This window comes from Taudactylus pleione, unplaced genomic scaffold (genome assembly GCF_031769625.1).
Source record: "Taudactylus pleione unplaced genomic scaffold, aTauple2 ptg000824l, whole genome shotgun sequence".
In the NCBI taxonomy this organism is placed as follows: Eukaryota; Metazoa; Chordata; class Amphibia; order Anura; family Myobatrachidae; genus Taudactylus; species Taudactylus pleione.
The window spans coordinates 1,757,629-1,780,670 of NW_028285226.1; the positions used below are offsets into that span (position 1 = coordinate 1,757,629).

The 23,042-nt window shown below is 48.2% G+C and overlaps 1 protein-coding gene across 1 annotated transcript; it reads left to right on the plus strand.

Annotated features, from left to right (window-relative positions):
* The first annotated feature begins 7,226 nt into the window (after window positions 1–7,226).
* Window positions 7,227–22,113, plus strand: LOC148474651 (voltage-gated potassium channel KCNC1-like). Its single transcript, XM_088458295.1, has 3 exons — window positions 7,227–7,249; window positions 18,656–19,177; window positions 20,554–22,113. The coding sequence occupies exons 2-3, from the start codon at window positions 18,686–18,688 to the stop codon at window positions 21,361–21,363; spliced, it is 1,302 nt and encodes a 433-aa protein (XP_088314421.1). The 5' UTR covers window positions 7,227–7,249; window positions 18,656–18,685; the 3' UTR covers window positions 21,364–22,113.
* Window positions 22,114–23,042: the final 929 nt, after the last annotated feature.

A 23,042-nucleotide genomic window follows, 5' to 3' on the forward strand; every position in this document is an offset into this window, starting at 1 on the left:
CCTGCCGGGTCACAGTTTCACGGAGAGCATTAAGAGATGTCACTGAGGCTTATGTGAATTCTTCCAGGGAAGATAACCGAGTGCCCAAACGAGATACATCAGTTTTAATGGTATTAAGTTCCGAGTGTATAGTATCCCGGAGACTTTGGTCTAACTGCTCAAAGTCTCGTTGAGTAGGCAGGGGCATCGAGAGGGGGGGGAGCGGGTACAGTTTACCCGGGCCCGGGCTTCCAGAGGGGCCCGGCGGGGGCCCGGGTCTGGCGCCGCCCCCCCCTCACTTCCTCCCTCCCTACCTCTGCAGCAGCCCAGCACACAGCGTGTGCTGGGCTGCAGTGGGAGATTGCTTGCTTGGCAGCAATCTATGCCTGAAGGGGGGAGCGATCACACTGATCGCGCCCCCCACTGGCTTTGCGCCGGGCTGAGGGGCTTACGGCGCTGCAAAACAATCTTTTTTTCAAGGGGGCGTGGCCACGACTGCTGCAATTAGGCCACGCCCCCTCTTTACCAGGGCCCCGCGTGGCTCTCTACGCCCCTGTTAGTAGGCATAGATTTCAACAGCTGTAAGACTTGGTTGATATCGCCAGCCTCCGTGGCTGAGTCCAGGGAAGCACTGTCTTCCACTTGAGAGTGCGCATCAGAAGACGGCGAGTGCTGAGAAGAGTGGTGTGGGACTAGAGCCGGATGGAGTAGGATTTGAAGGTTGAAAGAATTGTCACATACCAGAGCGGATCGGAGTGCCGACAGGATGTGCAGAGTCTCTCTTGGGATCACGTTTTTTATCTTTGCCCATGGAATAGCTGAAGAAGTAGGTCAGGAGGTCGAGAAATTATATACCTTAAGAGAAGTCTCAATATATAGGTGGTGTGTATCAAAAGTAAGGCTGTCGTTGGTCACATCTCCCCATTTCGGTGACTAGGACGATATCATATCAGCAGGAAGCAAAATCAATGGGCATTAGATAGAACCCAGCAGCAAGGCATCTCATCTCCCCATTCAGAAGTAGCAGGACAGGGAGTGCAGGGCAGTAGGAAGGAATAGCCTGGAGTCGCCTGACTCTATAATCGCGTCCGGGAGTTAGAGAGCAAGATGGCACTGGAGGCAGGAGGACACAGATTTCGTCAGCAGGTGAAAAAATGTCCCCTTTGTCGATGGGACCGTGTAGAGGGGTGTCAGCAGTGAAGGAGACCACAGTAGTGATGTCCCGAGTGTCAGAAGGAGACCACAGTAGTGAAGTCCCGAGTGTCAGAACACCGGAAAGGGCTCTCCGTAACACGTGGGGGATGGAGCTCCACCTGAGCCCGCGGATTCTGTCTCTGTAGTAGACTATAGCATACGTTACCACCGAGTATAGTGAAATGGGGTTGGTACAATACCGCTCTGAGGGCACAGGTCAGGGGATCCCACAGGGAGTACTCGCTAAGGGGGAGAACTGCTGGGGTGCCACTACAAAATCCCTTATAGTGGGAGCTCCAGGAAGATGTCTTTATAATTTAGCGGTTTGCAGCAGGGTAGATAGACTAAACGGAGAGTGGAGGGGAAGTCCCTGTAAGCAACTCAGAGGTGCGAGCCTCCCTTACCCCAGGCATCTGTACTTCCGGGCAAAGGATCCCCGTGGCGCCAGCAGTGAGTGCAAGCCGCTAATCTTCTCCTCTACTGAGGGCAGCAGCGCGACAGGTGTCTGTAGATGGAGCGGAGCAGGGATCAGCATCACAGCAGGTGGGTGAACGCCTTTTGTCTCTGCTGTGAGGTGCTTCCGCCGGGTGTTGGCGTGAAAATTGAGACCCCGGCTTCAGGCTGGAGACCAGGCCACAACCCGTGGGGGGGCACTCGGTATAGCCCGGGTCACAACTCTGGTCCCCGGGTATGCAGGAGAGGCGACAGAGACGGACACACGTAGTCTCGTGTCCAGTATGTCTCTCACAGTGGCTTAGGGATCAGATATTTCAGATGCCACCTGGGAGCTGCTGAGAGAAACGTCCAGTCGTGATGGCTGCCAGGCCACGCCCCCCTCCATATTCAATTTCAGAGACTTTTCGCAGGTGCGAAAAGTCTTTGTAAAAAAAATGGGGATAAGTTTTCACGACTGTTTAGGTGGCGAAATAAAATGCAGAATTGGGGTTTTGGGGTGCAGATTTAAAAAAAATAGCCTGCAGCCTTGGAAATGTCCCCTTAATGTAATCTGTGTAACAAAATTCCTCAGGACACCCCATAAAAGGTACTTTCATTTTGGGGGCGACAAAATATAAATGTTGGGGAACAAACTTAAAAACTAGCAAAATAACCTCAGGGGGGGTCCCCATGTATGCGACAGGTGTTTTCTAGAATGCGGGTGGTTGCGGCAGATGCATTTTTGAAGAATTTTAAAATATAATTTTAGGGACTTAAAAATATGCTTGCATCCATTTACATGTACCCCAAATTTGATGGTGATCCCCCATGTCAGACCATCTTTTGGAGGGTGACAGGCTGATTTCCCCTAAAGTGACAGGACTTTATGATACTTACCTTTCCGTCAGGTCCCGTTTTCGCCGGATCCAAATTGAATACGGGGATAAGCGGGCACGCACCCGATACTTTATCCCTGAAAAAAAACGTTGATGATGGCGAAAATTCCGACCTCTGACTTTTCGCCTCAAATTTAATATGGCCCAAAGTGCTAATTCAAGCACACTGCACCTGTCACAACCCGTGCAATTCCTCTCCTGCCTGGGGTGTCGCTCTCTGCTCCAGTGCTTCTAGCACACTCAGCTGATGCAACAGACTGCTCAGATATAGGCCAGTGTGTGCTAGAAGCACCAGATCAGAGAGTGACACCCCAGGCAGGAAAGAGGAACTGCATGGGTTGTGGCAGATGCAGGGTGCTAGAATGAGCACTACTTTCTTCGGGACCACAGAAGTTGATTGTCCCTTGCGTTCTGTGATCATTTTTGAACATGTAAATGTAGGAAGCAGGTTGTCAGAGGTGTGGGATTCTGGGACTGTGTTCCCGGGCTGGGTATTGGACCTGTATTACTCAGCTCAGATGCTCGCTGGAGGAGGCTAGGTTTGATGAAGTTCCTCCACATGAGAGGATGCGGAAGACTGGTAGAGGATTGATATAGCACGGGAGTTGCTTGATGCGGCTGGGAAGCCGTGTAAAAGATGGTGGAAGCACGGACTGCTAGGTGCAGCTAAGGAGCTGTATGGTAAAGATGGCAGCACGGGCTGCTGGTTGCGGCTAAGGAGCCGTAGAGTGACGGTGGTAGCTCGGGCGCTACTTGGAGCGGCTGGGTAGCCGTATGAAGATGGTGGTAGCGTGGAAGCTACTTGGAGCGGCTTGGTAGCCGTATGGAGATGGTGGTAGCTTGGAAGCTACTTGGAGCGGCTGGGTAGCCGCATGGAGATGGTGGTAGCGTGGAAGCTACTTGGAGCGGCTGGGTAGCCGTATGGAGATGGTGGTAGCGTGGAAGCTATTTGGAGCGGCTGGGTAGCCGTATGGAGATGGTGGTAGCGTGGAAGATACTTGGAGCAGCTGGGTAGCCGTATGGAGCGCAGTGGTGAGGCTCACTAGTTAAACTAGGGGACTTGTTGCACTGGCAACTAGTAAGAGGAATGAGATTTCCTTTTATAGAGAGCGCTGGATGCTTACTGGCTGAAGGAGAAGGAGGAGCAAATCCATTGGTGGGCAATCCAAGATGGCCGCGCCCATAGACTGGAGACCCGCGGTGGATCCACGTGTGAGATGCCAGGCCGGAGACTGAGGAGAAGATGCAGGTGCCGTCAGGAAGACAGGAAGAGCGATCGCCTGCAGGTACAGGACGGCAGGGCGCTCTGAGAGGTAAGTGGGGGGTCTAATTCTGGGGTCTCTGTGATGAGCTGTGACACAGGTCATACTAATATTGCCAAATTTTGCTTTTCCGGTCAGGTATTGGCATAAAAAATCCGTTAGTAAAATGGCAGGATTGTATTTCATGATGTCAGGAGAAGGAATGACCCCATTCGGTCTGGTTTGACATAGTTTTAGGAGTCTAAAGTGAGGTCTCTCATGCCAAATAAAAGTGGAAATGAACGACCCTACTGAGGGATCAAGTGCCTGGGATCCAGTAGCTTTCCGGCTGATTTATCGGTATCGAGGACTATAGGATTAGGAATGAACCTTGGGGGTCATTCAGACCCGCTCGCGAGCAAATGACGCTCGCAAGCGGGTCGATGTTTGCCGAATGCGCATGCGCACGACGGAGGGAGCTCCGCCGTGCGCATGCACGAGACCCGGCGAGCGACGAGAAATACGTCGCTCGGGGTCTCGCACCAAAGGGGGCGTGCTGTCGATGGTGAGTGACAGCACGCCCCCTTTGGTGGGTGTGCCGGGGGCGTGGTGGCCAGACGGAGGCGTTCCCATGGGAACACCTACCGTCTGAGTCCGGCCCCACTGACATCAGTAATGATGTTAGTGGGAGTGACTTTGGCTCTGATAGAGCCAAAATCACTCCTGGGCTTGCGGCAGCGAGACCCTACCGCAGGGTCTCGTCGCAAGCCCGATGGTCGCGATGGTCAAAGACCATCGCGACCATCTTTTTGGCCGCTCGCATATGCTGTGGGTGGTCACCCACAGCTATGCGAGCGGCCAGGAGGCCGCTCCATTTTCAGGTAGGAGGGCACTGATTCAGAGCGAGCGCTCTGGTCAGAGCGTTCAGCTCTGAATCAGGCCCCTTGTTTGGTAGGGAGGACAGAGAGTGTCCTGTGGGTCAGCTACATAGGGGGACAGGTCACCTGCAAAAGCAAAATTGTTGACTATGCTATTATTATTATTACTATTATTGGGAGTCTGTACTAAGCCTTGGAGAGAGATAAAGTGGATGGCGATAAAGGAGCTTATTCAGACCCACTTGCTAAGCTGCGCTCGTACGCTCTGGCCGATAATCGCACATATGCGCATGGTTCGCAATGCGTGTACGCAAGTCAGTCACTGCGATCTAGAATTGAGTGCTCACCGATCACAGACTGGGTGCTACTTTGAGTGAAAGATAATGCCGTTTGTAGGTGGTAATGGGAAGGTGCTTGTGAACGGGGGAGTGGATGTGCAAATGCAGGCGTGTCTTTGTGTCTGAACGGCGTTTTATGGGTGTGCATAATTAGCAAAGTAGCGTCATAGAACATGTGACTGGGATGTATTTTAGCCTGAACTGATCGCAGTGCTTGTGGTAGGGTAAGGTCAACCACAAGCGCAGCGAGCAGTTCCGATGGCAGTCGATGTTCCCGATTAAACACACACCTCCTGGAGATGACGTGTGCTGCGAGTGACAGGTGGGAGGTTTTATAGTTCTGCGTAGGGGCGTAGAGATTGCGCCGCCGGGCCCCGGTAAAGAGGGGGCGTGGCCTAATCGCGGGAGGTATGCCAAGCCCCCTCGAAAAAAAAACATACTTTTGCAGCACCGCATAGTGGCGCTGTGCGCTGGGAAGGGGGCGCTGTGATCCCCTCAGCCCGGTGCAAAGCCGGTGGGAGGTGTAGTCAGTGTGATCGCTCCACCCCTCAGGCATAGGAGATTGCTGTGGCTGCTGCTTCGCTGTGGGCTGCTGCGAGGGAGGGAGCTGCGCCGGACTCGGGCCCCCGCTGGGCCTCTCTGAAATCCCAGGTCTGGGTAAATTGTACCCGCTCCCCCCCTCTCGGCGCCCCTGGTTCTGCCATTGCTCTCTGAGACACAGAGGGCGTCCTTGCACCGCACATGCATACCCGGCCCTATTTGCAAGCGAGCGACCGCAGCTTAGCAACCGGCTCTGAATCAGGCCCAAAGTACCAACCAATCAGCTCCTAACTGTCACTTTACAGGCTGGGTTTGAAAAATGAGAGCTAGGAGCTGATTGGTTGGTGCTTTATCTCCATTCACTTTATCTCTCTCCAAAGCTTAGTACATAGACCCCTAGGTTTGCTGTTTAATAATCAATTTCTCCACTTACTTTACCTGTTCAAAATAAAACTCTCTTATTGCTGTTTATTTGAAGAAGCAACAGCTCCGTTCTTGTTTTTGGGCCTGATTCAGCAAGGATCCCAATTGCAAAGCTGCACGCAAGCAGATGTATGACGCTTCCTGCTGTTTTTGCGATCCCAGCATTGCGACAGAGGTGGATGGTGCCGGGTGGGCAGCCTCAGCTCACTCAGGCTGGCCGGCTTGCAAGCCCAGCAGACTGCATACGTCCACGCAGTCACTCCCAGATAACAGGGCGGAAATGCCCCTTTTACGGGAACACCGGCCGCCCCTTATATGCCTCTGCCTGTCAATCAGTACCGCCGCCGCTAACGCCCACTACCATCCCCGGCTGCAGCTAAAGCCCGCTAACCCCTACCCCCTCTCCCCCGCATCCTGGCCACAGCAAACACCGGCTTCCTGCCCCCCGGTCCCGGCCCCCGCTGCCGCCCACAAACAATGGCTATTTTGCTGCACCCAAGTGAAGCCACAGTTATTACACCTGCTGGAGGCTCCTACTGAGGTTGCACAACAAGTTGAAAAGTCCTATCTCTACAATGGCGCATTCTTGAGGTAATAGTTTAAAAACTTTAACTTTCTAATTTACCTGAACCCAAAAAGCATGTACCCTGGCACAATAGCTACCTAATAAAACAAAACCCAAGTCTAAATTTGCCACCTACCCTGAGTTTTGCCTTCCCAAAAAAAAACCCATAGACTATAGCAGAAAAGTGGTCCTAACTGAGAATGTCAGAAAAGTGTGACAGTTGGAACTTTAGATTACTCCGAAATCCCCATTTTTTATGTTTATGCCCTGAAATTTATCATGCAGCACCGAGCAACAGTTCTACCCGGCCTTGCCAAATTTCAGCTCGGTACCTCTTATAGCTTTTGAGGTGTAGCCCCTTAAACACCATGCCCCCCCCCCCTTCAGAATTCTCTGGAGAAATATGTTTTTTTAGATGCAGCCTTAACATAAGGGCACGACTGTGCCCTTATAATTCCTTTCATAGCCACACTGGAAGGTTCATTATAAAATATAGGCACCCCCCTTTGTCTGGTACGGTGAGTATTAGCATACCCTATCTTAAACCAATTTTCCTTTACCTATGGTATATGTCTTTATCTACTTTTCCTTAGTGATCATTTGAGACGATCCTTCTTGATTTGTGTAAGTAGCATGTCTAGAGTATGAAACTGATACGTTTCAGAGAAGGGGATGATATTCCTGTAGGAGCGGCTCTTGGAGAAAGCCCCCTTTACACCCCTTCAGTCTCTCACACAGAATCTGCACTCCGGACTGGAAGGTAAGGCCGCTCTTACTGGGGAGGGACCATTCTGTCCCTGTAGCCTAACATTCGTGTATTGCAATCAGCCCATAGCTTGTACTCGGTGACGGTCGTTATTTTATCCAGCAACTTAACCAAGTGCTTATCTTTGCATAGTACTGACCAGTCTATAAAGGTCTGGATTGTCTGAAATTTCTAAATGTTTTAAATACATGTTATAGAGGTTACAGTGTCGAAAAATTTATCATTTTAAAATCTTGGATATCACATTCTTCTACACTTACAGGAGTCACCCAATTATTATTATTAAAAACATTATATTATGATAGACAGCCTACTCTTCCTGACATAGAGAAGGGTGTTGTCACGTTCTACCGTAAGTGGGGTCCTTATATTGACATATTGACACCCAATCTCAGATATTTAAAATATTTGATTCCACTGTCTGGTATTTATATAAAAAACTCTCAGAACCTCTTAAATAATCCCTTTCATATAGTCGTAGTTGGTTCACAATTTTCATTTGCTATCAAGAATATCTCAGCGGATTAGCTATTGTTTCTATTATCATATTTTATGTGACATTTGTGGAGTTTCCGTTTTTCTTTTTTGCTTTCTCTTCCTCCTTTTTTTTTCACACGTTTCATTGTTCATTTGTATGATAGTGTTATTTACCTAAAATCTATATATACCGATATAGGATTGTTGTCTTACGATTATTTCATGTCCATTCAGTCATTTTTTCAGTGTACGTTTTTTCCACATTGACTCAGTGTGAAATGTAGATCTTCCTATATGTTGAACACAGTCTATAATTTGGTCCATGTTATTATTTTGAAAACTCAATAAATATATTTTGAAAAAAAAAAAAATACATGTTATAGGAGAATGTTCTGAATATGTTATACAATTGCATAGCAGACAGATGTCAATTGTATGCAAATATAAGTAATTTAAATACATTTTATGATTAATGGTGTGGCTATTTGTTATAAATAGATGATTGATGGGGTGTTTTAAAAAACTAAATAAAATGAAATAAAAAAATTATATTAATTCTATGGCCACATGTGAGATTCACAATACTTTGGGGTCTATTTACTAAGCAGTGTTAGGCTACAGAGTGAAAAGTGATAAGAAAATGATACAGTGCCAGCCAATCAGCTCCCAACTGTCATTTTTCAAACACAGCCTGTGAGATGACATTTGGGAGCTGATTGGCTGGCACCTTATCACTTTCTTATCGCTTTTCACTCTGTCTCCTAACACTGCTTAGTAAATAGACCCCTTTATCTCTAATCAGCAGTAGATAGGTGTCTAAAGAGATGAGGGGGTTTGTATTGATTATTTGGAACAGTGCAACCAATACCTGCTCAGTGGCGGTTATAGGCACTAGGCACGGGCCATTGCAGGAAAACCCAACCTCCAGGGGTATATCTATAATGGGTGCGGGGAACATGGGCCCCACATGACACGCCCTGCATGCATATAGTTTTATACTTGCTCGTAGTCTCTAGAGTGCTGCTCTACAGCGCCGGGCGGCACCGTAGAGCAGCAAAAATCACAGGGAAAATGACGGTGGCCATTTTCCTGGTGACTCGCGCATGCACAGTACTGCTGTCGCAGGGAAAACGGCGCGGGCTCTAAGCCAGAATCTACTGCACCACAAGGGAGAGGAGAGGGCCAGAACTGAGCCTGCACATGGGCCCTCTCCTCTCTTAAAACGCCCCTGCCTGCCCCCACCCTCCTGCTGGCGTTATTGGATACACACTCAGGGGGAGGGAAGGGGCGTGGCCACGCAGCACGGATAGCGCTGGGTGCAGGGAAGCCTAGCGCCAGATAATCGTTCATGCACCTTCCCGTTTGTAGTTTGTAGTTCATCGTTCATTTCTGACTGACCAACTTAACGATTTTCATTAAGGGAAGGAACATTTTTCGAACTAAAATTGTTCATTAACAAAATCGTTACGTGTGTATGCAGCATTACATTATTTTACATATGGAGTTAATTCAGGGTTGCCTACCCTCCCGATTTGGGCGGGAGCCTCCCGATAATCGGGTGCAGCTCCCGCCCCCCCGGAAAGGCAGGCAAGCCTCCCGGCAGCCGGCGATCCCCCCGACATCCCCCGCAACTTACTCTTAACCCCCGCTTTGAGGGCAGCCAGTGACGCGATTCACGTCATTTTGACCCCGCCCCCTGCCTCACAATGCCTGTATTATTGGCATTGTGTGGCGGGGGCGGGGCCAAAATGACGCGATTGCGTTACCCCGCCCCCGTGACGCCTACAAACGGCAGGCACCCGTCCGGACACGCCCCCTTTTTCGGCCACGCCCCCCGCTGACCTGCCGATCTGGCTGCTCCCTCCCGGAAGGAGCAGCCAGAAAGTCGGCAACTATGAGTTAATTTAAAAAAAACCTCATTTTTTTGCTTGAAGAAAACAAAACATACAAGGCTGTGAGGGAGAATCCAGATGTCTCTGTGGAGCATGATGGCAAATGACAAACAGATGTTCCGCTCGCACGATATATAAAAGGCAGGAAAGATTATTAGTCATCGCGCTGGCGTAGCTGTAAACAGAAAGTCGGTCACTTGGTCAGATCATCCGCCTGTTTGCTCCAACACCAGTCATGTCTCCTAAGTATACTCTACCTATATTTTATTTCTATCTATAATGCACATTAATATTCATAAAAGCAAAAACACTTGTAGTTAAATATAGGACAATTGAAAGGAACCTTTAAGTAAATAAGGGCTTGATTCAGACCCGCTCGCGAACGCTATGCGCTCGCAAGCGGGTCGATGGTGGCCCAGTGCACATGCGCAGGACGGAGCCGGCTCTGTCGTGCGCATGCACGAGACCCGGATAGCGACGGGCAAACCGTCGCTCCGGGTCTCGTACCAAAGGGGGCGTGCTGTTGATGTTGAGTGACAGCACGCCCCCTTTGGTGGGCGGGCCAGGGGAGTGGCTGCCCAAACAGAGGCGTTCCCATGTGAACGCCTCCGTTTGGGGGCGGCCCCACTGATATCACGAGTGATGTCAGTGGGAGAAATTTCGGCTCTGTGAGTCCCTACCACAAAGTTCTCGTCACAAGCCCTATGGTCGCGATGATCTTGACCATCGCGACCATCTTCCTGGCCGCTAGCTATAGCTGTGGGTGGTCACCCACAGCTATGCGAGCGGCCAGGAGGCTGTCCTAAAAAACAAGAAGGACGACCCTGATTCAGAGCGAGCGCTCTGTCAGAGCGTCCAGCTCTGAATCAGGGCCTAAATTCAAAGAAAAAGGACAGATATATATCAATTCACTGGAACAGTTTGTCTTTAAAGGGGGATATTCAGTTAAGTGCGAGATTTGGTCAACGTAAAAACCTCACTTGTTTTTGCTCTTACCTCTGTGGGGTGCGAGTGGGGTTATTCTGACTGGCATGGGCTGGCTGGCATATATTAGCCTGAGGCCGGGCACCTAACACTGGCCCATAGAAAGGAGGGTATCCGGTCAGAGCATTAACAGTCAGAATGTCAATATACATAAATTGTCAGTCGGAACGTCGACATGGACGTTAGATCGACATGTAAAATGTCAACAAAATAACAGCAATAGGCAGCGCTGCTCAATCTCTCTTTTTATTAGGATTAATAATCAGGGGTCAAATGTACCAAAAATAGTCATTTAATGCAATTACAAAAAGCATATAAAACATACAAATACAACTCGTAAAAAAACAAAGAGAAAACACATACATAAATAAAATTAACAAGCATGAGTGACCTTAAGTGCTCAAGTAAATGTAATACCCCTTTCTGACAGACGAGCCAGGAAATACACGTCAATCAACCCCCTCACCGGTCTATCAGTTCCCGACCCTGGTGCTGAGCAGGGTTGTGAACCCGGAACTCTGACCTGGGTCTGCCCCTTGCACACATAGTCTAGACCCGGGTCGGTGCAGTGGAATCGGTATGAATTATCACCGGACACAATTCCGGCAATTCAAATACCGACAGCGGCTGTCCGACATGGGTGAAAATCCCGATCCCAGGTAAGTATTTACTAACCTAACCTCCCCCCTAACCCTAACTCTCCTTAGGGGTGCCTAACCCTAACCTTCCCCCCCAGTGCCTAACCCTAATCCCCCCTCTAAGTGCCTAAACCTAACCCCCCCTTCCCCGCCGGAGGGGTGCCTAACCCTAACCTCCCCCCGGGGGTGCCTAACCCTCCCTCCCCCTAGCCTAACCCTAACCTCCGGGGGGGGGTGCCTAACCCTAAATCCCCCCAGGAGCCCTAAACCTAGCCCTCCCTCCCTGCGCGGCTGTCCGCGCTCGGCGCCCAGCATCACTTCGATTGGGATGCCGGGCGCCGGTCTCCCGGCGTCAGTAAAATGACAGGCGTCTAGATTTAGATGCCTGTCATTTAGCCCTTGCTGGGATAAAGCAGTCGGGAAGCCGGCCGTTGGGATTACGTCCGCCGGCTTCCCGACTGCATATCGGTGCAGTGCACTGGCAAATACCCTGGGTATTTAGTCTATGTGTGAAAAGGGTATTAGTAGCCCGATCATACAACAGATTAGTCTACAGATCCAAACAGTGTAGTACCACAATGGATGGTAATTACCGGCTGTGGAAACTCCAGATGGGCCCCTCCAACAAGCCTGGTCCCGGGTAATTAGTACCCGCTTCCCCGCCCCCTCTCTGTGCCCCTGGCAGCAGCTCTATTACTCCCTCTATACTCTTCTTATTACTTTATGGTTACACTATTAGCTTCATAGTTTAGTACCAGAGTATTTAAATTTATATAAATTTTGTATAATGTTGATATACTGTCGACAGTAAATTTTTGTGTTATTTTTAGGTTAGGTTTACAGTTAAGGTTAGGGTTAGGCTAAAATATTTAAAAAATGGTATGTCGACATTCTGTTGAAGTAGATGTTGAAATTTTTTGTGAATATCAACATCACTGTCGGCTGAATGTCTATGTTGACAATTAGACTGACTTCATTCAGAAAATGTCGGCATTCTAAATGCTGACTTTTCGTAAAGCACCCGACCGGAGCAGTGATACCCTGTTAAATACGCCTGGGGAAGCTTCCATTGGTGTAAGTGAACCTTACCGCCAGCAGGGCTATAGTAAGCGGCAACCCCGAGTCTAGCAGCAGAGGAGGAGGAATGTCAGGGATTAGGAAGGAGAGGTGGGAATAGGTGCAGGGCAATAGGAAAAGCTTGTTCTTAGGGGCTTAGTGGAAAACTGGGTGGTTGGGGGCAAACGGTAGCAGATGGAGAAGGGGTAGATTTGACTAGGGAATAAGGAGAGGCAGACAAGCAAACAAAGAGATATAAAGGGAAAAAATATAATCAAAAACTAAATTGCAAAAATTAACGTGAGACCTAGAGGCACACATAGAAGAGGAGACATACGGTACATGGGCGAGTAATGAGAAACATACATTGGTCTGGGGGAGCAATAGCGCAAGAAGTGATGTGAGACAGAATAGGTGCTCACCACTAACCTGAGGGAGGGGCAACACGACAGAGGTCAGGGGAGGAACAGAGGTGGGGGGGGGCATGCTTGTGCATTACACAAGAAGAGGCTGCACCCCCTATATAACCAGACTAGTCGTACGCATGCTCACACGCCGCCTCTATTTTGTAACAGGCAGTATGTGGCTGACAGTGGGCCTGATTCACAGCTATAGCGAGCGTCCATGATGATGGTCGCGATGGTCTTGACCATCGCGACCATCGGACTTGCGACGGAGACCCTGCGGTAGGGTCTCCCTGCCACAAGCCCTGGAGTGATTTTGGCTCTATCAGAGCCAAAATCACTCCCACTGACATCACTAGTGATATCAGTGGGGCCGGCTTCAGACGGTAGGCGTTCCCATGTGAATGCCTCCTATTGGCAGGCACGCCCACCAAATGGGGTGTGCTGTCAATCAACATCGACAGCACGCCCCCTTTGGTGCGAGACCCGGAGCGATGCAAAGCCTGTCGCTCCCCGGGTCTCGCGCATGCGCACGACGGAGCTCCCTCCGTCGTGCGCATGCGCAGTGGGGAACATCGACCCGCTTGCGAGCGTACTGCCGCTCGCGAGCGGGTCTGAATGACCCCCAGTGTTCCCATGTGTTGCACAAAGGATGCAGCTGTGTTACTTTGGGGGGGAGGGAGTCACATGCCCTACTGCAACCTGGACCAGACCACCCAATTTTATAAAAAAAATGCCTAATTAATAGGCCCTTAGTCACTAGAGTTAAAGTGACAATAATTCATAAGGATAAAACCAGGTCATTACGTTTACCCCATTGTAGCGCGAGAGGATCTGACAGAACTTGCAGCTAAATTAAACACCGCCGTAGTTTGACCATGATAAAAGTTTGCAAGGTTTAATGTACAAATGCATCCTGATCTGTTTCTGCAACGTCGGTCTCAGTGCCCCAAAGCAAAAAAAGCCGTTTGGGGTTGTCGGTGTTAGGGAGTGGGCCTGGAAACGCTGGCATGTCGGCCCCATTTTCTGGGTGTTCCAAAGCCAGTGGGTGCATCCTTGGGGCCCGGCAGTGTAATTTACTCGGACATCCTGCGTAACCTGAGCGTGACTCAGATCTCCGATGGTCACACAGTTGATTGACAGGCAGAGGCATTTAAGGGGCGTTACGGGGGAGGGGTTGGCCGGCGTCCCCAGAAATGGGGCGTGTCTGCCCCGTTTTTCCAGGAGTGGCCAAGCCAGGGACTGCGTTGATTGATGCAGTGCCCTGGGCTTGCAAGCCAGCCAGCCTGAGTAAGCGGAGGCTTACTCAGCTGGCTGAGAGCCTGGTGCTGTCCACCATCGCGACCATCTAGCACCGATGGTCGCGTTGGTGATCCTAGCCTGCGACCTCCAAGCCCTAATGGCTACTTCTCTACTGGAGCCTATTAAGTAAACTCCAATCAAATAGATAATCCCCAATCGCTTCTTAGTCTAAACCCTATTCACTCACCGTCATCTTATTCATGTGCAAAATAAATATTAGAACCTGATAAATAACTCTAGCCCCCAGTCACTACAAGCATCCGATCAGCACAACTACACACTAAGGGGCTGATTCTGCATCACATGGATCTCTGTTTGTGGACGCAAAAGGCGTGTTTTTACATACAGCGCATGTGCAGAAGCAAATTTCTGCATTTTTGTGCATGTCCGTCCTATGCTGAGTCAGATGGGACTTGGTTGAATCTGTCTTTCCGTGAAATAGGGAGTTTCAGGTGTGAACTGGGCAGCGACCATGCGATCCATGGTAACCACCCTGACTTGTGGGTGTGTCATTTTTGGGCTTGTTTCAAAAACTCAATGTGATACTTAGTATCTGACGGATCTCTTGCACTTAGCATGGGGCTGGTGCAAGTGCAGATGCTGCTGATAACGTTGGCGACGGCCGGTATAAATCCAATAGACGGCACAGGTTTCTTCTTGCAGATGCGTGAACCGCATTAGCCCTATAGATACTGGCATTAGCATAAGGTAGTACATCAGGTTTCTGTGGCTGCCCCCAATTCCAGCTACTTTGCATTTGTCTCACAATCAGCCCCTAAGTGCCTGATTCTAAGTTACATGCTTCTGCGGCCGCTTTCTCCTATGGCCACGGCCAGAGGGGGGCTGGGCCGGGGGGGCAGGGTGCCATGTGCCCCCCGGGCCGCGGGCAGTCTGTGTCTCTGTGACATAGCTGCCTGCACTGTGCATGTAGCGCTAACCGGACGGAGTTCGGTCAGCGTTACACAGTAACTGACAAACACACAGCCGCCGGCGCCGGCAGCTGTGTGTTTGTTTTAAGTAGCAGCCAATGAGAGTCTGTCAGACTCTCACTGACTGCTGCTGCGCTCACTGCAGGAGCCGCTCCATCTTCCGGCTCCTGCAGTGGGTAACTACTACTGGGTACTACCAGGGGGGACTACTACTAGGGGCACTACAAGGGGAGGGTTCTACTACTAGGGGCACTGCATAGGGGGAGGGGACTACCACTGGGGCACTGCATCGAGGGACCACTGCTGGGGGCTGCATATGTAGGGCAATACTGGTGGTACTGCATAGGGGGGAGACTACAACTGGGGCCACTATTTAAGGGGCACTGCATAAGGGTTACCACTATTGGGGGCACTGTATGGGGGGTGACTGCTACTGGGGACACTATATAAAGGGCACTGCATAGCGGGTACCACTACTGGGAGCACTATATTAGGGGCTTACTACTGGGGGCACAAGGGGCACTGCACAAGGGGGCCCACTACTGGGGGCACTATATAAGGGGCTTACTACTGGGGGCACAAGGGGCACTGCACAGAGGGGACCACTACTGGGGGCACTGCATAGGGGGGATCACTACTGGGGGCACTGCTGGAGGCCTGCATAAGGGGGTCCTCTCCTATGGCGCTGCATATGGGCACTACTACAGGGGGCTGCCCCATATCTTTATTTTTACTTTACTTAATCCAATATGGACCCGCCCCCTCCCTGGAACACTTGAGGACTTGAGGGGGGGGGGGGCTACACGCTACTCCTCTACCAGGGCCGCCTGCATGCATTTGCCCCCCAGGCTAAAAGTTGCCAGTCAGCCCCTGGTCACGGCATTATACTTTCCTACGCTAATCTGACAATTGGCCAAACTAAGGATCTGAGCCAGAGATTTTTGATAAGCCGATATTTATGCAGATCGAGCGATTGTTTGCAATTGCGTTTGGGGGTGGTTAGAAAATGGGACCGTTTAAATGGCGTTTGTGGGAGTGCACATCCTCTGCGTGTTAGGAGAGCTGAGTGTTTGCGGCTGGTCAGACTTGACTTACATACTGCGTGACTGCCCCATGTGCGCTCATGTTACTGATGTTTATGTTGTTGCGTGTCGTCAGACGGATATGAGAAGGCAGCGGTGGGCGTCCCTGTGTTTGGGTAAGCTTTGGAAAGCATTAGCATATTTTAGCAACTGCGATCCAAGAGAGAATGCAGCTGCGATTGCATTAGCGTACATCTCTGAATCAGGCTCTTAGCTAACACTTGTAACTGCAGAACTGAGTACATGTATTTAATTACAAGTCTATACTCATATGCGGCAAGCACTGCGAGCCTCTTGGTGGACACTTGCCATGGCAGAGAAGGGGATATGTGTACCTCACTAGAAGTCTCTAGCTGCTCAGCCTCCTCTCCGATTACCTTGGGCCTGTGCTAGGAATATGCTGATGCTATTGTAGCTGTCCCATCTGTCACTCTTCTCTGGAGCAACAGAACCCAGCACACAAGTCCTTCTCCAGCTTGGGGAGCCATTACTAGATAGGCACTAAGCTAACCCATCTGGTTGCTCTGTCCACTGACTGACTTGACTGGCACTGACCTGGTATAACGTTGCCTCCACTTTGACAGTCAACATAAATGGCTGTCACTTCAGTGGCTCTTTGGCACTCCCTGCTCCCCCCCTCACCACACTGTGAGGGATGATGAGGACCAGGTTTATATATATCATTACTCCTATTTCTGTTTGTGGGGAAAATGCTCCCTCTAGTGATTATATTGAGAATAACATACAATTATTGAATATATATTTATAATACTATATGTAGCTGTATTCTATACAGAAAGAATGTCTGTCCCCAGAGTAAAGGTTTCTCAACTACTGTAGTTAAGCATAACTAAGTTCTGAATCACTTCATACATATTGTTGCCTTCCATCAATATACTATTCACTGACTATAACACGTTATTGTCATTACTGTACATTGTTCTATCCTCCATTTGAGGGTACACACTATTATTGTAAATTCGGGGGATGGTATTGTACTTTAGAATGTAAGCTTTCACGAGCAGGGCCCTCTTCCCTCGTGCTTTTTATTTCCCTTACTTATACTATCATCTATTCTATACGCTCTACAATGGCATCTAACCCTTGTTTTCTATCGCCCTGCTGCTTATTTGAGTAGCAATTGTTGCTGTTTTCTATGTACTTTGGAAAGTGATGCAAAACCCTTGTGGCACCATATAAATAAAGGATGTCAATGTTCTTTTTCAATATCGCTTTAAAATTACACCGCAAAGTCTAAAAAGTATCACTTTACTTCAAGGCTCGGAGTTACTGTGTATCGCCATGCGGCCACAACCGAAGGATCCTTCTCCGTAAAAGAGTGCAACACCATCAAAAAATGGTGTTAGCTATTAGGACCATGCTCTGAATAGCTAAGCTTATCGAAGCACGATGAATTCGGCAATATCGCAGTCCCAAACATAGACTCTATTGAAATAAAGGGAAAGCCGCAGATATCAGGAGAATATATAAAACACTTAGAGGGGTATTCAATATGAAACGTAAACTTCGCTGTCGAAGTTTACGTTTCATATCGGAGCTTTTACCTGCGTTAAAGTATCGGACGCGCGCCCGCTTATCCCCGTATTCAATATGAAATTAAGGAAAACGGGAGCCTGCAGAGTTGGATTTGCGTAAAGTTACGAATTTTTCCTTAAAAAAATTGTAGGACCCCCCTAAAGTTGTAAAAACATGGGGGATCACTATGGGTACTCTTGTTTTAGCCTTTAAATGAAAGTCGGGGATTTAAATAGCCGCAGCAGGTGTTTTTTTCTGACATTGAAGAAGTGATGCAGAAGAGCACTTAGGTTATTTTTTTCATTTTTTTAAGTGGTCCCATCAAATTTGGGGTACATGAAAATGGGCACTAGCATATTTTTAAGTCTCTAAAGTAAGTTTTTAAAAATTCTGCAATTGTGCACCTGCCGCTATAAATCTATTCTAGAAAACACCTGCCGCATACTTTCAGAATAGCCCTGAACATATTTCCCTATTGTTAAACAATTTTTTCCCATTTTTTTTTTTTCACCCCAATTTTTAAATACATTTTTTGGGGTGTCCCTATTTTTTTTTAAAACTTTTTTTTTACACAGTTCTTTTTTAAATGTCATTCCCAGGGGTGCAGGCTATTTTTTTTAAGCCTGCACCCCTAAACCCCAATTCTGCACTTTTTTTCGACACCTATTCAATGGTGAAATGTTATCCCCTTTTTTTATCAAAGACTTTTCGAACCTGCGAAAAGTCTTTGAAATTGAATACGGTGTAAAACTAAAACCTGCGATAATGACATCATAAGTGCAATATTAACGCAAAAACTGTGTTTTCGCTCCCATATTGAATACCCCTGTATGAGATCTGCAAAATTGCTTAAATTAATAGACCTTTACATTATATATTATAGCACATGTTCATATTCATCTTGTTTTAGTGTTTTAAAACTTGGCGCAGCAAACAGGCCCCTTTTTGTATTAGAAAAAAATGGGAAAACAGGATGACCTCAAGTATCAAGGACCTCCTGACTATGACATTTGCTACGCTGATTGTATTATTTGTTTCTTTTTGTATGCACAGTATATTCGAGTAATTTATATGTTTATTTATTTATTTTTTCATTTTAGGTACATTTGTTGGTGGTGTTATATACAGACATGGACTCTTCATCCAGACGTGTGGTTATTAATGTTGGAGGTGTCAGGTTTGAGACCTATGCAAGTACATTGCAATCCTTCCCTGGTACCAAACTAGCCAACCTCTCCGAGACAGTTCCGAGTAGCGCAGATGAATATGACCCTCAGCGCAATGAGTTATTTTTCGATCGTAATCCCAAGGTGTTTGGGTACATACTGGACTACTACAGGACAAAGCATCTCCATTGCTCAGATAACATGTGTAAGTCAGTGCTGATGGAGGAACTGAGGTTCTGGGAGGTCAGCAGAGCCCATCTGTCTCACTGCTGCTGGCTGAAGATAAACAGCAAGTCCAAAGATCTAGAAGACTATATCTCCTGGGATGAGAGCAGACAGAATGAGCATCAGCAACTTCTCTGTCATAATGGCAGGGTAGATTACAGCTGGAGAGGACGGTGGCAGCTGAAAGTTTGGTCCCTCTTTGAGAAGCCCTTCTCTTCTCTGCCTTCCGTGGTAAATGGGATTTCTCTAGTATTGTGCATGTGTTGGGTCTGATTTTGAGTCGGGCGCATCGGCTGCTGCTTCACTGTTTGGCCGCTGCAGCCTTCTTTCTACCTTGCGCTAATACAAGTATCTGCGACGCACATTGTTCTTCCGGCTGCTGCCACCATCATTAGTATTGGAACTTACAAGGCTGCCATCAGAAATTGTGGGGTCTGGGATTGGTGAAATAGGCACGGCTCCTCCCTTTGGGTGGATGGGGGGGGGGGACAGTTTGTCAGAGGTGGTTGTTGCTATGGATAATGTGAGTGGAGCTACAGCGTAGGTGGGGCATTAATTGGTGCATAAACCAGTTTGGGTTGTGGGGAGTGGGTGTTATAACATGTCAGTCTATCATATAGAGGTGGGGGTGAGAGCAGGGAGAGGGTGTGAGAGCAGGAATCTCTGTTTCTGGTCTGTCTCCACCACAGGAATATCTGGATGGTAAGTAGGATCATGCAGCCTCTCCTGCTCTTGCCCGTCCGAGCACTTCCTCTTCACCATCTCGCGGTGGCTATAGGTAGCTCCTCCCTCTCCCCCCGGCTGCTCCTTTCCCGGCTCGGCCTCTACCAACTGGTATGCGGATGCAGGACTGTGACTCCTGCTCCAGGCACACCACTCACACTCACCCGGACAGAGGGAGGGGCCAGGATGGCAGCGACTGTCTCAGACGGGTTTCTTGCACCCACTATGGGGCAGGTGCAAGTCCCCATGGCTGCCATCAGTGTGGGGGGACTGTCGGGCTAGAGTCCCGGGCCCAGACAGAAAGGGGGCCAGAGTGGCAGCGAAGTGGATAAGCTTCGGCTGCATTTCGAATTTGGCACTGGCTACAAACCAATTGGAGCTCTCAGACCGGCAGAGAGTCAGGAGCCACCATTGCGGCCGCTCCTGATTGGCTACCCGTCCGCTCCCTCCCTCCCAACCCTGGGTGTAACCCATTATTGCTTCTACAAAACATAGTGAGCCTACCCTCTACCCCCATTAACTTTTTTTGTTTTGTTTTATCACTGTTTATGTTTATCTAATATATTTATGCAACATCAATGTCATTGCTGTTATAACTGTTTGGTGCTGCAGACACCTTGTGACGCCTTACAAATAAAAAGTAAATAATAATCTAGGAAACACATTTATATAATGAAACAATATGGAGACAGCCTAGGAAGAAAATGTAAATACAAAAACAAAGTGAGTAAGTAAGTAGATAGCATAATTTAAATCTAAATGGAATACAAAGTCAGCAAAACAACAATGCAATGTGATAGACTGCCTTTAAAATAAGAGTCTCTGTCACTCCGAAATCAGGGCTTGTAGATGATCACTGACACATGTTCTTCCTCTCATTCCAGTGCGTCACCGCCATCTCCCTGCTATTTATCATTGGAGCTATAGTAATCTTCTTCGAGGAGACCAAGCAGCATTTTGTCTACGTGCTAAACCACACCCAGTCCTCAGAATTTGACTTTTATCGTTCTTTCATACAAGAACTGGACTACGGGAAGGTTTCCTACTTGATCTATCTAGAGCTCGTTTGCGTTTTGTGGTTCACCTTTGAGTTTTGTACTCGTCTCTTCTTCTGCCCGGACAAAATGGAGTTTTTAAAGAGTCCGTTGAACTGGGCAGATTTCATCTCTCTATTTCCAGTGTTTATTGAGCTGATGGCAAAAGGTCAGGAGCAGGGTATGGACATCCTGTGGAGTATCTTGGGCTTTTTACGCTCGGTGTATGTCATTAAGCTCATCCGATTCCTTCTGCTCATGGAAGGCAGCCTCGTTTTGAAGGTCCTTTCCGGAACCCTCTGGGCAATCTCGCGGGAGATCTTCATTCTCCTGCTTGTCTTGGGTTTGGAGACACTTTTTTTTGCTACTTTGGCATTCTATGCGGAGATGACCAATCTAGAGTCCGTCCATCGATTTGGAGATATATATAGCTGCTGCTGGTGGGCCCTCATCACCTTAACCACTGTGGGGTATGGTGACATATATCCTGTGACCACTCCTGGCCGGATTGTATGCAGTCTGACTGCTATTTCTGGCATACTTACCATTATTGTACCCATGCCTATCCTCATGATCAAGTTTCAACATTATTACTCCATTGCTCTCGCTAAGGAAAAGCTGAAACTCCACTGTTCCGTTGACCAGTCAGAGAATCACTGATCTTTATATGCGATGTAACGCACCAATAGTATTTATCATGTATATCTCATTATTATATAAACAATATAGAATGGGAAGCAGAAGTCTAGTTCTGGCTGTGACCCAAGTGTCACGTTACAGTCGTCACTTTGGACAATGGCATTTTTTTCTTGGTCTTTGACACCAAGGGCCTTATTCTAAATCAGACGCAGCAGAGATGTCAGACGAGCACCAGACAGTAATGGAGGGTCTATAGATTCTGCAAGTGGGGGGTCTCGGTCCTAACACATTCGGATGCACGGATGGACACCATGGAGGGACATTGTAGCGGCATTAGCATAACAGACACAACTGCAGCAGAACACACAAGGACAGCCCCAACTGCGTTCAACTGAGAACTCGGCCCCAAAGGTTTAACTGCAAGTTCTAGGCCAAGGAACAATGTGTATAGCAGAAGCTGAGATGAGAACTGTATTTTACATAAAATGTTATGGGTTACTGTATATTGAATCTATCGCTCCTTCCCACTTGTTAGCTCCACCCCAGAGTTTATCTATAACCATAGCAGATAATGTGACTGCTATGGTTCTTGAGGAAGGCCGCGCACAAAATATTTTGTATTGATAATCTCTACCAAAAAAATTGTAATGGTATTTCTTGTAAGACCTGTTTATGTATTTCCCACAAACATTTTCAACACGGCTGTAAACACTTTTGCATTTGTTAACCACTAAAACTGACTAATATGTTTCAACCAAAACCGCTGAAAAATTGTCGTTTTTTAAAAAATTTAATAAAGTTTAAAGTATATTTTAAAAAATATATTTAAATGTTATTTTTAAAAACAAAATATATACCTAGGGTTTTTTTTTTTGCACCCCACCCCCGTGTCCATAGGCCCCCATTGAATTATCACTTCCCACCAGAAATAGCCCCCAGTGGTAAAAGAGCCCCAGCATTATCAACCCCCACCACCATAGTGGTAATTGATCCCTGTGGCAGAGCCCCTTCCTCCACCTCTAGTGTCACTTGCCACCCAGTTTACCCCCTACCCCCTCCTAATTTGTAACTATATATGTAATTTTATATATATATATATATATATATATATATTTCCCCCAGCCCAAATAATATTTTTATGAGGCAACAATACCCACCCCACCCAGTACCAAAACATGAACCCCCATTATCCCATTCCCCTGCGGCCTAGCCCCGGCCTCTCACCTAATTGCAGAGCGCAGTGGAGCATGGGTCAGGGAGGACTGATTATCTGTCCCCCCTGCTGCAGCTGCACACGCAGAGATCTGCATATATGTGCACCACAATGACAAATACTGACCATAGAGAGTATACAGTATACATGAGATGTAGTGTATATGGACACTGATGCTGTATGCACTCCTGTACCTGGGTTGACTGTGCAGTGCCAGAACCCATCATCACAGTAATGAGAGGCACAAGGGTGTAATCCTCACCACCCAGTCCCGCCCATCATCCATATCTCGCCCCATTTACGCTCCTCATGATGACATCGGACTGCTCAACTCTCCTCAGACTCAAACCTTAGGTCGGCTCCGCTGGGAATCAGCGCATGAGTGGTGGGCATACAGTCCTGGGATGGGATGGAGCAGCTGGCAGCCAAATACATAGAGAAGACTGTGAGCCGGGGTAATTCCTGGTCAGAGAGAGGATTCCTTTAC